This window comes from Sinocyclocheilus grahami, unplaced genomic scaffold (assembly GCF_001515645.1).
Source record: "Sinocyclocheilus grahami isolate Dianchi unplaced genomic scaffold, SAMN03320097.WGS_v1.1 scaffold230.1, whole genome shotgun sequence".
In the NCBI taxonomy this organism is placed as follows: domain Eukaryota; kingdom Metazoa; phylum Chordata; class Actinopteri; order Cypriniformes; family Cyprinidae; genus Sinocyclocheilus; species Sinocyclocheilus grahami.
The window spans coordinates 853,728-869,848 of NW_015505409.1; the positions used below are offsets into that span (position 1 = coordinate 853,728).

The window sequence follows — 16,121 nt, forward strand, 5'->3', positions numbered from 1 at the left end:
CAATATATATTAGAGCTGTGCAAATAATCAAATGTGATTTTCATGCTCATCTCATCAGTAAAGCCGGTTCTGTGATTAGTAGTAAATGTCCAGCACGTGCTTTCAGATGGAGCGGCATTTACTACACAGAGCCGTAGTTCACTGACAAGCTACACAATATCGCTTTCAAAATCGCAGGTGATTCATTGCCATTTAAGAACGCAATATTGTGTAGCTTGTTAGTGACCTACGGCTTATATCTAAGTGTAATATAAACAAAATAATAAACAAAAGAAGTAAGCATCTATGAGAATGGAATTTCGACTCATGAAACTTTTTGTAAGTTTGTAAGATACAGGCTATGTGTCAGTTTGCCCAGCCTCTCACTACTATTACACACCGAATCTGCACCTGCAGACCTCAGCAGAAAGTTCAGCAGTTCAAATCACAAAGGTCCACATGTCCCCTGTCCCTTCTAATGTAAAAAACATTTAGCCTTCAACTACCAATAACAGTACAGTACTCACAGCTCCACAAATTCCACAAATTTCTCTTGAGCAGATAAGGTGCAGCAAAAGTAAGTAGATTTTGTTACTACTAGTGGCCTTTGGACAGCCACATACTTTCGAGAACCCCATAGATAACAGACCCTCACGAAAGGCACTAGTCTTACTACACATTTGATGAAATTATAAAGTTTTATTGAGCTAGCCACATGCATTATTTTGGTGACAAATGCACTCACCCCTAGGAGTATGTGTTCTGGGTTTTAGGGTGAAGTGAGGGGTCTTGGGAGTGGCCTCTGTCTGCTGGCCAGAACTAAACACCTCCTGCAGGGGCTCACTGGGCATGTGCAGATGGTCTTGTTGACTTCTCAGGGAGTGATGCAGGATGAAGAATGGTAGCTCATGGCCTAGAAGAGACAAAAATGGAGACAGGAAATTGGTATTTTAGATTGCAGGAGATTTCATTTTCAAAGAACAGTGCAGGGGCCAAAAAAAAGTATTATTGTGTTTACCTTATTGCTAACATATTTCATTCTGTATATGCTTGAAAAAAGCAAGCATAAAGCATTGTGACATTGAGAATAGTTATTGGTTTGTTTTCTGATTCCTCTATAACTAGCACAAAATCTGTATAAAAATACGACATATGGATTAGCGTGCAACCTTCTACTGGAAATGCAGATTTCAGATTAATATTTAGACAGTGAAGATCAGCTTGTGTGTGTATGTGAATGTTTACAGTTGGTATTTGGGGAGAATTATCCTGAGGTTGCCCTATTACAACATAGAGAGAAACAGGCAGACATAGAGAAAGTTTAATTGAGTTTTGGATTCTGTTATCTGATCCTAAATCTCTCATATCCTGTTGTCTCATACAATAAACCTTACTTGCATACATATGACCTGGGTGAGTGCAGAGAATTCATCAATAGTAGTTCATACAGACTGTTTTCTATCTCTCTTGGGAATAATAAAGCCTTTTTTTCTATAATTCCTAGTCTTTCATCACAGAGTTGTCAATGAACGGAGAGTTTCATCACAGCTCAGAGCTTTTAAAGAAACCTTGCAATCACATCCCACAGAGGATTTCAACCAAGATGTGAGAATATCTGAGGAACAAAACATCAAGTAATTCTTAAAACATTATACCAGTATGATATATTCATAAAAAAAAAACATTCCTTTATTTTCCAAATCATTTTTCCTATGTAGGTGTGCAGGAATGCTGGGGTATAATATACCATTTTAGCCACAGAAAAACGTTGTAAATACTCTTTTAATTATGCATGACATCTGTAAATAGCTGAAACTAGACTGACTGTAAGAGACACAACTGGCAAACTAAAAACAAAATTTTGGGGGGCATAACAACAACAGAGAGAGACAGAAAATATTCTAAGCAAAAAGTGAATTTCACAAAAGAAATGCAAAGTTTGTCAAGACAAACTCTGAATGTTGATGGCAGACAGACAGACAATTAAATTCAGATCCCAAGTCATGGACTGAAAGGGAGGAAATTCTTCAGTTCTGCATTTTTCTCAACCATGATGATATATTTATTTGATGCTGAGTTTGTCTGAGAAGCATGCCTTGTAATTAAAATAAACTATACATATTTTTTAGGCTAAACTTTGTAGTAATGTTCGGTTTAGATGGCTTATTCATACTATTAGATTGAATAGTTGTTCCCTAATTATCAATTTTATATGTAATCTAAAGGCCTCTGGTGAATGAAATTTGTTGAACCCTGCATGGGTACAAATTAAAAAATTGGCACACATAAGGAAACATGTTTACCAATCCAAAAAAAAACTAAGATTAGTTTGCCACCCCTGATCTACCATGAGTTCACAATTGCTTTAAAAAGTATCTTCATACTGTATGTATGTTTGTGTGTGTACCTACTGTACTTAATATTTTGGGGACAGAAAATAGGGTAACACTTCATTTTAAGGTGTCCTTGTTACATCTGTTACATGTACTTACTATTATAATAACAATAAATTATGTATAATTACATGCAAGTAACCCTAATCCTAACCCTAACCATATAGTAAATGCATGCAGTTAATTAATATTACTCATTACTTAAATGTATAATTACACTGTAACAAGGACACCTTAAAATAAAGTGTAGCCAAAAAATAGTAAGCTAAACCTGACAGAATCTTTCACAAGTTAGTTTAAAGTATCTATAACTAGCTATAAATTGTCTATATGCAATGTCCCTATTTAGATTAAGTTGATGTGTGTGTGTGTGTGTGTGTGTGTGTGATCACCAATAAGGGGGTATGTTTCCTCTTCTTTCTCATAGTTTACACACAGCTGGTAGTCAGAGACTTCACCCTACACACAGGAAGTTGTCATTATGTTTTGGAAAGAGACAGGAAAGAGGAAGTGGCTGTTATCAAACACAGGAAATGCCAATGGACAAACTTGGCACAATATAGAGTTACGGGTCAGAGAGCAACTGAATGATGTACATACAATTATAGAACCACATTGCCTGGCCAGGTAGTCAAATACACCAAGATACAAGATGATATCAGGGGCAAAGAAAAAGCATGTGTCCCTTGTACTCAGCTGTGCTTTAAAGAGGATAAATAGCATATATTACACTACACTCTCAACGAGAGGCTTTTAAGGATCACTTACCAATAGTTTGCACTGCTGTATGATGTACTGAACCACATTTTCTGCGGTCGTGCCCACGTCCACTGCCACAGCAATGGTCTTAACAGCCAACAGCATGTAAACAAGCAAAAACATTGAGCATCAACTCACAATGAAAAGCTTCAGGCTAGAGTACAAATAGCTTCCACTTGTAAACAGAGACATTAATTTAGTTCTCAGAGGACTGGGAGTGGCTCGGCTCCAAATTAAATTAAAAAAGCGTTTGTGTACCGCTGAGCTGTTGTCATCTGGACGGCAAATCAGCAAGACGTAGAGAAGAATGGCATTTGGCAAGACTTTTTGCCTGGCTCTGCAGGTGTGCCTGAAGAACAAACAACAACAAATGCAAAAGCTTGTCACAGATACAAAGTCATGGAACAGTCAAGAAAATTGACAACAGAAATCACAGCTGGAACACCTACATTTTGAAAGGAAACTCTTATTGTGATGCATTATAGAAGGTTATGGATGTGATCTTTTGATTTGTTTTTTAATTTCCTTACCACTGAAGAGCATGTAACCATCTTTCCTTTGCTTCGGATGAGCTTAGGTTTGGGAGGACAGGTATAAAGAGAGAGAGAGAGAGGGTTAGATTTCATTTCAATTTTCCCATTCACAAAGTGCTTGAAATTTACATGCTAAAGAGATTTTCAGATAGATGCATCTGAATGATAAGATAATAACCAATGGCACTGAGGTCTGATACTCATGAGTGTGGTTTGCATGTGATATAGGTTTGTAGAGCTTGTGACTCATTTCACTATTTGGTCCAATCTTACATCCATGTAGACGTGTGTTTCATATTACATTACATCTTTTTTGTTTCACAAAATAAATAATCATGACAAACATCAACATCACTCCAGCCTATGGAGGACATATTGTAAACAGCACAATGGCAAAACGATGACAAAAAAACACTCCCCTCAAACAGTCCTAAAAGCAAAAGTGAACAAGCATGATTCTATACTTGTTGCTTGTCATTTTCTTTTGAAAGCATGTGTATGTGTCATAGAATCTCTTTTCTCTCTCACATCAGCTGACCTCCCCAGCTCCCAGTAATCTTGTGCAAAGTAATGTCACCTTTCAAAAACTTCGTATTCTTCACTTTTGTAGATAGATCTAAATTGTACTGGTGAATTGACATACAGTGCATACAGTTCTGAAAATGGCTGTGATTCAGTTTTCCCTTCGGGTCCATGCATTTGTAAATTACGTGTGTGAGGATTTGTTCTGTGCATTTATGGATTGTTGGGCAAATTCCAATCAGAAGTGACCATCTCTATACCTTACTCACTCTGAAAGGCAGAGCCCTTGAAATTAACACTTTGGAAGGAGCAGGCCAAAGGTGTCTCATAATGTAGATTGGACCAAACTAGGCAAAAGGAACAATGAAATGTAATTTCCTAATGATCTTCACCTACAACGTTCCCAGGACAATGCGGCACTGTGCTCTTGCAACATGAAGCTATTATTACTGCGGTTAAAACAGTTGTTACACATAAATATGCATTTTGTAATTACGTTTTTACAATTGCTTTGTATAGTGTGTGTGTGTGTTCTTTCTCTGCTCTCAGTCTTATAAAACTATACTCATCCGTGGACACTGTAGGTAATCACATTTACCAAACATATCTACTATACCTACTACTACCTACCTACTTATTTAATCTTCGTATGAAATGCATAACAAAAATGTGTGTAATGTTGTATATTAAACAAAACAAAACAACTTCTTGTTTACACATTAAGTCAAATTCTAGCTTTAAAATGAATGCTAGCTTCAAAACTAATCGTGAGGGCTCACCATTCATTTCACATCACCATACTAAAATGACTTCCTTGAAGTGGCCCTTTGTATGTACCCTTTGTTCATGTACTTGAATTTATATGTGGAATAAAAGATAGAAATCCTTTTAATCTCACTCACCAGACTCATTCTTTTCTTGTCTAGATCCCACATTCTGGTTTTTATGCATTCACTGGATACCCTATCTTGAGGAGGTTAAAACCTTATGTTATGGGTTTTCGACGTCACAGTGAACGCTGTCAAACAATTGCACATGAGACTTTCTTTCCTGTCTATCTGATATTAGTTTCATGATGAACACATGCTGACAGGTGTTACAGTGTTATTTTTTTTAAAAATCCGTCCCCAGAATCTTTTTATTACTACATAATTTGTTCACTATGCCGTATAGTATTTGAGGCAGTATACATTAGAGGAACAATCAAAAAGGTCATCACTACACCGTCTTTGTGATATTAAATAACTAATAGCATACTCAATCTTGTTTTTTTATGCTGTAATTTGCAGCATACTTTGTGCTTCCCATTTCAAGGGTTTCGACCTACTTTTATCTCTACAACAATGTCAAATTAAGGACTTAAAAATTAGGTTAATAAGAAGTCGAATTAGCAATGTGAAGGACAGCGTGCCGAACTGAGCTTGAAAGAGAGCGCCTGTGTGCATTTATACCAGATAATCTAAACTTCACATGAGAAAAGCTGCACCTTATCACACAGTGTTTTAAGATCAAATCAGTAGCAGTTGAGTGGGTGGATCTCAATTTAATTATTTTCCTCAGCACACTTGAAGTGCCTAAAGCTTTAACACATCCATTATCCCTTCCCTTCCACTGCAGAATATTTCTTATTTTTTTTTTAAGAAGGGCTGCTTCATCTCAAACTCATAAACAGTTTAGAATTTTTCAGTGCCGTTTGTCTGAATGACATACAATGACCATATCAGTCTGGTTTGGTATGCCAAGATCTCAGATGTTTGACATTTATGTCCTATTTAAATTGTTTTTCAAAGACTACCTGTAAGTGACGACATAGTTGGTGGTCGGCCAGCCAATCACAAATGAGTTCTTGGAGGCGAGCTTTCTGTCTGTGATGCAGTGGACACATGATGCCAGCCATATGTCCGAGAGGCTAACACGAGCCTTCAGCTTTAGATACAGAGACCTGTAACATGAAACACACACAATGCATACACATCCACTCTTAGAGAGACAGATGTCTTACATTTCGTACATATTAATAGACATATTCACACCCACTGAAACATACTTAGTTTTGGCGATGATGAGCGAATCTGTGAAAAGCAGCAGAAGTCTCTCTCTTGACTGCAAGCCGATGGAAAGGTGAGCATGGGCTTCCATCAACAGCACTGCATTTTGAGATACATTGCATGCCCCATACTCTTCACTGCAGAAGAGTGAACAGGTTAAAATCACAATAGCGATGAGGAACATTCATTTTCATACAGAAATGTCAAAAGTTACCATACTGACTTTTATTTTAGATTATTAAATATGTGGAATGCAAAAAAAAATTATAAATAAACTGAATTTTGTGTCACTGCGCTACTGGTAAAAATCATGAGATAAGCAATTTATCATATTTTTGGTTTTATTGACATCCCTTGATTTTAACAGCAAACCCAAATCTATATATATAGTATTTTGTTTAAAAACAAATGTCTCTCCTCCCTAGTAACATGTATGCCTTCAAGAACAGTTGAGTACTAGTATGTGTGTTGTATTTTCTCCTCACTATTATCAGCTTGCTAAAAAAAAACATCACTAACTATTCTCTTTAAAGAGGTGGTGAAATACATTATTTTAATAATTTTATAATGTTGCTTGGGGTGCGATTTATAATCTTTTTTTTCTGAAATGAACATCCTATATGGAACTCTCTCGAAAAATTTTACTGTGATTTTACAATAACAGCCGCCAAGATTTGCTATTTGACCCTTCACAGGGAGTTTGATTGACAGGTGATCTGACCAGTCATAACGCTGAATCTGCCATTTTTGTCCAAAAAACAAACCGGACAAGAGAGTAGATTAATGTCAGTGGACTTGAACTTGAAAAATGGTGTACTGACTTCTTTACGCGGTTAAAACAAGATACCTTCTGATGTTCATTGATGTTTATTTCGCGCTATAACGAGAGACATTAAAGAGCCACAAAATGGTATTTATTGTTTGAATTTCTTACGAAATTTGAAAGCTGACACATTCATACCAAAAATAGGCTTGGTCTTATCTGTCAGTGCATGGTCAGTGTCGTCTCTGCTCCGCAATGTATTTTTCACTATATGAGAACATTGTGGGTGACATGAGAGCGCCATGGCTTGTCGGACATAGCAACAGTAACTAAGGGGGGGGGCGGGTCTTTGCGAAGGGTCAAATGTGAAAAAAGCTGATTATCCACCTTTTTCTTCAATGCTCCTATGGGCAAGACTTCCGGTTCATTTGCCGCTATAGGGAAATAATGAGAAGAATAACAACATGCAGTAAACGGTAAAACTGTTTGCACTACAAACCAGTGTGTTCATAATCAAGATAATACATTCAAATAATATGGTAAGACACACCAATTTTCAATATCAAGCAGCAAAACGAGCTGAATTATACAGCTAAAAGTAGCTGGACGCAGATGAGACCGGAAGCTAGACCCATAGAATTTACAAATGGCCATGCCCACTCTTATGGGAAGAAAAACGTGGATAGCATTTTATTCAGACTCCCGCTGTATCAAGGTTTGCAGCGCTGCACTGTAGCCAAACAAAGTAATATCTACTGAGCACCCAATGCAGTGATCTCCTCATTGCATTGGGATTTCTACAATCTCATGAATACTTTCACCATACCTACAACAGTGAAACACTGAAAATAAGAGATTCCTTGAGCAGCTGTGATTATAACAGGAGTTTTAGTGAAAATACAGAAATCAATTCACTAACACTCACGCAGATCTAACGACGTCTGCAGAGATTATAAAGAGAATGATTTTTGATCGCTTTCTCCATATATAATCATCACAATAAAGAGAACAGATGGTTTTCACACTACTAACAGGAACAGTGTGAAGTTTAATTACTGGCTTAATTCACTAAAGCATAAACAGCAGTAAACCACTTCACATCAAAGAATGTCTGTACATGAGCCCTTACATATTACAAAGATCACAGGTCATGATGCTTATGAAATGCAGTTACGCATTTTTATATTACAGTATGTTTCTCGAGGTAAAGTCTGCAATGTTATTTTTTTAACAAAATGTATTTCTTTCTTTACCTAACAGTAGTGTTGCTCTTGTGACTGATGTTATTATATTATTATATCTTGTGAGCATATTATTAAATATATTAAATAAAACATGCCATTTGTTTATGTGATAATGTTTTATTCAGTTTGTCCTTGTATAGAAGATATTCTTTCATGTTGGAAAGGGATGCAGAGTTTGATCTCTCTATTTACAGTACATACAAATACTGCATTTCCCTTGAACTGGGATTAAAACAGACTGCAAAATATTAATAATAATGTTTACATGTTTTATGCATTCCTTGATAATCATTGATGGAATACTTCCTAATCTAAACAGCTAAAGTGTAAAAAGGTTTGTGAAAGGCTTACATGAGACAAGGTTTACTTGGTGCAGAAAAGCTGTAATATTCTGAGCACGTAGGCGCATTCAGAAATGTTTTTTTATTTTGAGCATAAAGAAACCATTTTCGCTGAAGGATAACCTCTCCCTACAGAACCTGTGTACTTCATTGCCACGACAACGAGCTGAATATTACATTAGTGAAGAAAACACCTGTTCCTGTATTGGTGTTCCTGTTTAAGTTTCAAGTGAGCCTGTAACTTCTACTGCAAGACAAGTATAAATTATAGAGTTATCAATCATCCATATGAAAACTCATTTGTCATAAGTAAATCTGGCGTATAAAGTATAACATATCTGGGGAAAAGATGGCATATAAATGTAAATATGCATTCAATGCATTTTCTACAAGTCAATTTGACATAATTCTACACATGAACACTTCAACTCCAGCCTGTTTCGCTTTCATATGCCTTATATGCTTTCATCTAACCTGCAGCCCAGTAATTTTACGACAAATATTTCTCCTGATAAATGCTATAATTCAGCCTGGATCATATCACTTTTGTCATGAATCACAGATTCATGACAAAAGGTGTTGATTGCAGCTGCAGAAACAAGTAAACCTGCAGACGTGTGCTGCATATTTCTAGTTTATCTACGAGATTAACTGGTTATCTTCCAGAAAATTCGTATTCCAAACTAATAGATTTCTGACACTAGATACAAATAAGTAGATTAAAATAAAAGTATTATTTCTTTGTGTTGTATTTAGTCATCCTTTTGTCTTGGCATCTTGCCTCTATCTCTCTTCTTGCTTGTAATGTGAATGACGCACGTTGCCAGCTTTCTTGTTAATGTGTGTGTGTCTGTTGTTGCATTCCTGCCTATATAAGGCAGAGTGTGTCCTCTAGCCAATACCAAGGGATTGGTCAGATATAAGCAGCCAGTGTGAGTGTGTGCGAGCGTGCTTTACAGTGTGAATAAAAAAATAAATTAAAAAAAATTCCCTTTAAGTATTTTTGTCTTGGTTTGCACTAGTATATATCCTTCAACAATATACATCTGCTTTAGAAACAAATTTGTGTTACGATAATAAGACTTATTTGGGAATAAACCTCACTAGATTTTATATTTATTTTTAAAGCATGAAAAACTATTTTTTCTTTGGATCAAATTGACCAGACTGGACCAGACATAGACACACACAGCCCTAGACTTATAAAAAATAATAATCCATTATTTTACAAATTGAGCCTTTAAAGGTTAGACATGTAGCCAGTTTCCACCAAAGTCAGAAACATCTCTGACACTGTGAACTTTGTGATATAAAGTTATTTTTGAAAGACATGCCGAGCAAGTGATTATGTTTGATTCAATGAAGCTCTGACACACACACAGATCAGATATTCAGTGAGGAACAAAGTGCCAAAAGAGGCATTTTGATTTTCTGCTTGGAATCAGTTAAAGTCTGAAGAAGGAGGAACCAGTGGCACAGGGAAAGAAAAATGAGATGTGTGGGTGTGTGTGTGTGTGTGCGTGTGGACAACCGGAACCGGAAACACTTCCCATAACACCCGATGTACTTGCTACATTGTTAGAAGAATGGCATCTACGCTAATATTAGTCTGTTTCTTTCTTATTCTGAGGCCACCATAGCCACCAGATTCAGTCTGTATCCAGATCAGATGGTCACTGCAGTCACCCGGATCCAGTACATATCCAGCCCAGATGGTGGATCAGCACCTAGAGAGGACCTCTACAGTCCTGAATGTCAGTGGAGATCAGGACAACTGGTCTTCCCCAGTGAAGACCTTGTCTCCTAGACGGCCACCAGGACAAGACCACAGGAACCAGTTGAGTCCTCTGCACAATGTGACTTTGCTGCAGCCTGGAATTGAACTGCTGGTCTGAACTGAACTGGCCCCCTGACTGAGCCTGGCTTCTCCCAAGGTTTTTTCTCCATTCTGTCACCGATGGAGTTTTGGTTCCTTGCCCCGCCTCTGGCTTGCTTAGTTGGGGACACTTAATTTCCAGCGATATCGTTGACTTGATTGCACAGATACTACTTAAACTGAACTGAGCTGGATGATGACATCACTGAATTCAATGATGAACTACTGAAAATCGAGTGTTTACTATTGTCATTTTGCATTATTGACATACTATTTTCCTATTTAATGCTGTACAGTTGCTTTGACACAATCTGTATTGTTAAAAGCTCTATATAAATAAAGGTGACTTGACTTGACTTTTTGCATTCATTATCAATTCTAAATGCCCATTTAAAAAAAAATGCAATCGGGTATGTGTGTATTTTTGGGAATATGTATGTGTGTGTGTTTGTGCGTACCTTTGTCTGGTTTTGCTGAAAGCTTTAATAACAGCGGTTTTTCTTCTTGGTATTGTGGACTTCATTTTCTGCATATTAAAAACCCACACATTTGCACACCGGTTATACACATCACAAAATCATCAAACTCACATATATCACATAATTACGGTGGCCGAGGGAGCTCAACATGCTGAGAACTTCAGAAAACTCATGCAAATAGAAAAATCACCAGCAAATTAATACTCGCAACACAATCAAACACAAAAACACGCTGCAAATGCTCACAACACAAACAAACAAATAAAAACAACCCCTGCAAATATTCACAAGACAAACAAATAAAGAAATGCGCTGCAAATGCTCACAACACAACCAAATTCTCCTTCGCGATGGCGCCGACGCTGATGGCTGCCTCCGTGGCATGCTCCGCAGTTGTTTTTATGTTTTTGTTAGTTTGTCCTGTCTTTAGTTATATCCCTGCAATCAGTTTCACCAGAGACAAATTGCTGGACATTCGGAAGTACACACCACCCGATATTTCACCGGTTTTCGATTATTCTGATGTGTTGCTGGACATTGTAGTCGGGGGAGCTGCGGCGCTGATCAAGCACTTCAGGACGAGCAGACGGGGGATGAGAGCCGGCGCACTCGTGAAGCTCAGAGAGAGCGCAGATTCAGAACGCCGTTGCCTAGCATCCATCTGGCGAACCTCCTTTCAGCTGTTCAGAGCGGACCGCGACGCAGAATCAACGGCGAAATCACGCGGCGGCGGGACATGCTTTTACATCAGTGAGAGGTGGTGTACAGATGTAGCTGTGTTAAAGAAGATGTGCTGTTCAGATCTAGAAGTGCTCTTCATTAACTGTAAGCCTTTCTACTCGCCGCGGGAGTTTCACTCGTTCATTCTCGTAAGTGTGTACATTCTTCCGCAAGTGCACGTGAGCTCCGCTTTACAGAAACTCGCTGATCAGATCACAGAGACAGAACAACAACACCCGGACACTGTTTTAATCATTCTCGGGGACTTTAATAAAGCAAATCTCTCCCGTGAACTGCCAAAATACAGACAGCACATCACATGTCCCACCAGAGACAGTAATATATTGGATCACTGTTATACCACAATAAAGAATGCACATCACTCTGTTCCACGGGCAGCTTTGGGGCTCTCTGATCACTATCTGGTTCATCTTATACCGACCTACAGGCAGAAACTGAAATCAGCTAAACCTAAGCGACAGCTGAAAACTCATCTCTTTCGAAGCTACTTGACTTCATCATAAAAAAAATAAAAATAAAAAAAAACTCTCTTTATTTATTCCTTCTCTTTCTAGCTTGTACTTATTTGAACAATGTCTAATAACTTGGTATTACAACCACTTCTTGTGTCTGTTTGCCTCTCTTAAGAAGAATCGCTTTATGTATCCCCCAATTGTAAGTCGCTTTGGATAAAAGCGTCTGCTAAATGACTAAATGTAAATGTAAACGCTCCACCATCATCCCGTCAAAAAGAAATCCAAAATTACAGGACTTAATGACTACAGGCCTGTGGATCTAACATCTGTGGTCATGAAGTCTTTTGAAAAACTGGTGCTGGCCCACCTGAAGGACATCACTGGACCCTTGCTGGATCCTCTTCAGTTTGCCTACAGAGCAAACAGGTCTGTGGATGATGCAGTCAACATGGGACTGCATTATGTTCTGCAACATCTAGACAGACCAGGGACTTATGTGTGGATCCTGTTCGTGGACTTCAGCTCGGCCTTTAACACTATCATCCCAAACCTCCTCCTGCTCAAACTATCTCAGCTCTCCGTGCCCACCTCCATTTGTCAGTGGATCAACAGCTTCCTGACAGACAGACAGCAGCTAGTGAGGCTGGGAAAATACACATCCAGCACCCGTACGATCAGCACTGGAGCTCCTCAGGGCTGCGTCCTCTCCCCACTGCACCTCTAAAGACCCCTCTGTCAAGCTCCTCCAGTTTGTAGACGACACCACACTCATCGGCCTCATTCAGGACGGTGACGAGTCTGCTTACAGTCAGGAGGTTAAAGAGCTGGCTGTCTGGTGCTGTCTCAACAACCTGGAGCTCAACTCACTCAAAACTGTGGAGATGACCGTGGACTTCAGGAGAAACCCCCCTGCACTCACCATCATGGACAGCACTGTGACTGCAGTGGAGTCATTCAGGTTCCTGGGCACCACAATCTCTCAGGACCTGAAGTGGGACACTCACATAGACTTCATTGTTAAAAAGGCCCAGCAGAGGTTGTACTTCCTTCGCCAGCTGAGGAAGTTCAACCTGTCATAGGAGCTGCTGAAACAGTTCTACTCCGCCATCATTGAATCTGTCCTCTGCACTTCTATAACTGTCTGGTTCAGCTCAGCTACCAAATCTGACCTCAGAAGACTACAGAGGGTAGTCCGGACTGCTGAGCGAATCATTGGTACAACCCTCCCTTCTCTTCAAGAACTGTACTCATCCAGAGTGAGCAAAAGGGCTGGCAAAATCACTATGGACCCCTCACATCCAGCACACTCCCTCTTTGAACTGTTGCCATCTGATCAACGCTACAGAGCATTGAGCACCAGAACGGCCAGACACAGGAACAGTTTCTTCCCTCAGGTCATCCATCTCATGAACACTTGACAATAACTGTGAAACACACACTATTTATTCACTCATACACTTATTAATCTAACACACATACTCAGTCTACATTTCAATTTGCACATAATATACCTGTACATACAACTGTCTATTGTTCTATACCTGTACATACAATTGTCGATTTGTATATTTTGTATTCCTTATTTTACTTGTTCTATTTTTTATTTCTTATTTTTATTATCTGTGTTTTTTTGTTCTGTCACTGTCATTCTGTTACACTGTGGAAGCTTCTGTCACTAAAACAAATTCCTCGTATGTGTAAACATACCTGGCAATAAAGCTCATTCTGATTCTGATTCTGATATACAGAAACGCGCTGCAAATGCTCATAACACAACCAAATACAGAAATGCAAGTACAGACCTCAACGGGAGAACCCCAACAATGCCAAAATTACCGCAAAAAAACGAAAAGTAACCATGTATTTTGTTGTTGTTGTTGTATTGATTACCATTTGTATAACCACAGTTGTACAAATACCATGGTTAAAGGTGCAATAGGTGATTGTCTTCAGAAACATTTTTTGTTATGCTGGTTGAAAGTCACTTCACATCCCGATAGCAATCATTCAGTTAAGTGGTCTAAATGTATTTGTCTGTATTTAAATATTCTGTGGAAGGCGTAGGATCAAGAAATGTTCGTCCAATCAAAATGCTTGATCCGAGTATGTATTAGCATACCTCTGCGCACCCTGTTCGCGCAGACAGGATACGTCATCAGCGCGTTCACGCACACTGTGCAGACTGCAGACAGAGCGAGGATGGCAGGCAAACATCAACAATCTGATCTTCCTTTCTGGTATTGTAGTACTTTTAAAGATTTCTCACCGGTGAATGACACATGATGTAGCCCAGCGGTTAATCCAGTCCTCGCGCCAGCTCGTTTCGAAGTAAGCTACGTGCATGAACTGTGTTCCGATCGATATGATCCCTACACAGTGTTCATTGCTCCCTACTCCCTGAGCAGGGGAAATCTGTTGAAGTTTACTTCACTTCGGAACATGGGCTGGAATTGGGAACAGCTGATGTAGCCTATTGTAGTAATGTTGTCTCTGGTCTGTGAGCGTAAATGCGTTCAGGGGCCGTGGCTTTGACGGCAATAGGTTGTTTGCACATGACGTCACTGATGACGCGCGAAATGCAGCTGGAGGGCAGGAAGTGATTTTTCTCTCCATTGAAATCACTAGCAGAAACTCAAAATGCCAGTGTTTTGCGTTGTTTATGGATGCTTAAATTGGCCAAACCGAGAAACCACAAGGAGGTTTTATCGTGTACGAAAATGTGTTGTTCATAAGTGGGCAAAAGTCAAGAAGTTGATTGAAAAACGCAGGAAAACGTGGAAAAACTTGAAAAACTTGTAAACCTGTGTCCCCCCCACATTTAATATCATGTAAATTTGTCCCCCGCACTTTTTCGGGCAAGTGTGTTCGCATAGAGGTTTTCAAGAGCCGGTGTGAATAAATATTCAAAGAGACAGGATAGTCTGTGCATGATCTGATGTTTTATTCGGACCCAGAATAAGGCAAGATGAACATCACGAAGCGCTAAACACTCCGTGCAGTGTATGTTTCATTCATACTCGAAGCCGGAGAGCACTCTCCCGCAGAAAGTCGTATGAGGAAATTCCTAATATGGACAAAAGCGTCCAGCTATTGCTGTATGAAAACAGTTGTTTTCAGAAAAACAGAAACGTTTGGAAACATGAAGACTTTAAACATACGATTGCGGTATGGTATGGGATTGACATTATGGTTTATTTGTATTTGTCAAGTCATCTCCAGGTAATAAATAAAGTATATGAACAAATGCTAACTGACATAGCATTTATTACAGTATAGAAACTATTCTGCCTTATGTGATTAAAAAAAGTGTTTGTAATATATAAGCAAATCATTATTATTGGTTATTGTCCAGCAGTTATCTGATTTCTAAGCCAATTAAAAGCTAGAAATTAGAGAAAAATTAAAGTTGACAATACACTACCAGTCAAAATTTTTTGAACAGTAAGATTGTTCATGTTTTTTTAAAGAAGTCTCTTCTGTTCACTAAGCCTGCATTTATTTGTTCCAAAGTACAGCAAAACAGTAACATTTTTAAATATTTTTACTAGGCTATTTCAAATAACTGTTTTCTATTTGAATATATTTTAAAATGTAATTTATAGTGATTTCAAAGCAAAATTTCTTGCATCATTACTCCAATCACACTAATCCTTCAGAAATCATTCTGATATTCTGATTCTGATGCTGAAAATTCAGCTTTGATCACAGCAATCATTTTAAAATATATTCAAATAGAAAGCAGTTATTTTAAATAGTAAAAATATTTCACAACATTACTGCTTTTGCTGTACTTTGGATCAAATATGAGTGAGCAGAAGAGACTTCTTTATAAAACATTAAAAATCTTACTGTTCAAAAACTGTTGACTGGTAGGTTATATAGATTACAGAAATGTTATATTGTAATGTTTTATATATATATACATACACATATAGGCCTATATATATATATATATATATATATATATATATATATATATATAACATTT

At 38.2% G+C, this 16,121-nt stretch overlaps 1 protein-coding gene across 2 annotated transcripts in view; it reads right to left on the reverse strand.

Annotated features, from left to right (window-relative positions):
- Positions 1–16,121, reverse strand: part of arhgap20b (Rho GTPase activating protein 20b) — a 44,144-nt gene that overhangs the window by 24,311 nt on the left and 3,712 nt on the right. For both annotated transcript variants that reach the window (XM_016288240.1, XM_016288238.1), the window contains 8 exons: positions 10,917–10,984; positions 6,234–6,371; positions 5,982–6,128; positions 3,662–3,703; positions 3,390–3,480; positions 3,141–3,218; positions 2,765–2,831; positions 725–892 (listed from right to left, as the gene is read on the reverse strand). In XM_016288240.1, coding sequence (XP_016143726.1) covers positions 725–892; positions 2,765–2,831; positions 3,141–3,218; positions 3,390–3,480; positions 3,662–3,703; positions 5,982–6,128; positions 6,234–6,371; positions 10,917–10,984 — 799 coding nt within the window. The remainder of the gene's footprint in view (positions 1–724; positions 893–2,764; positions 2,832–3,140; positions 3,219–3,389; positions 3,481–3,661; positions 3,704–5,981; positions 6,129–6,233; positions 6,372–10,916; positions 10,985–16,121) is intronic.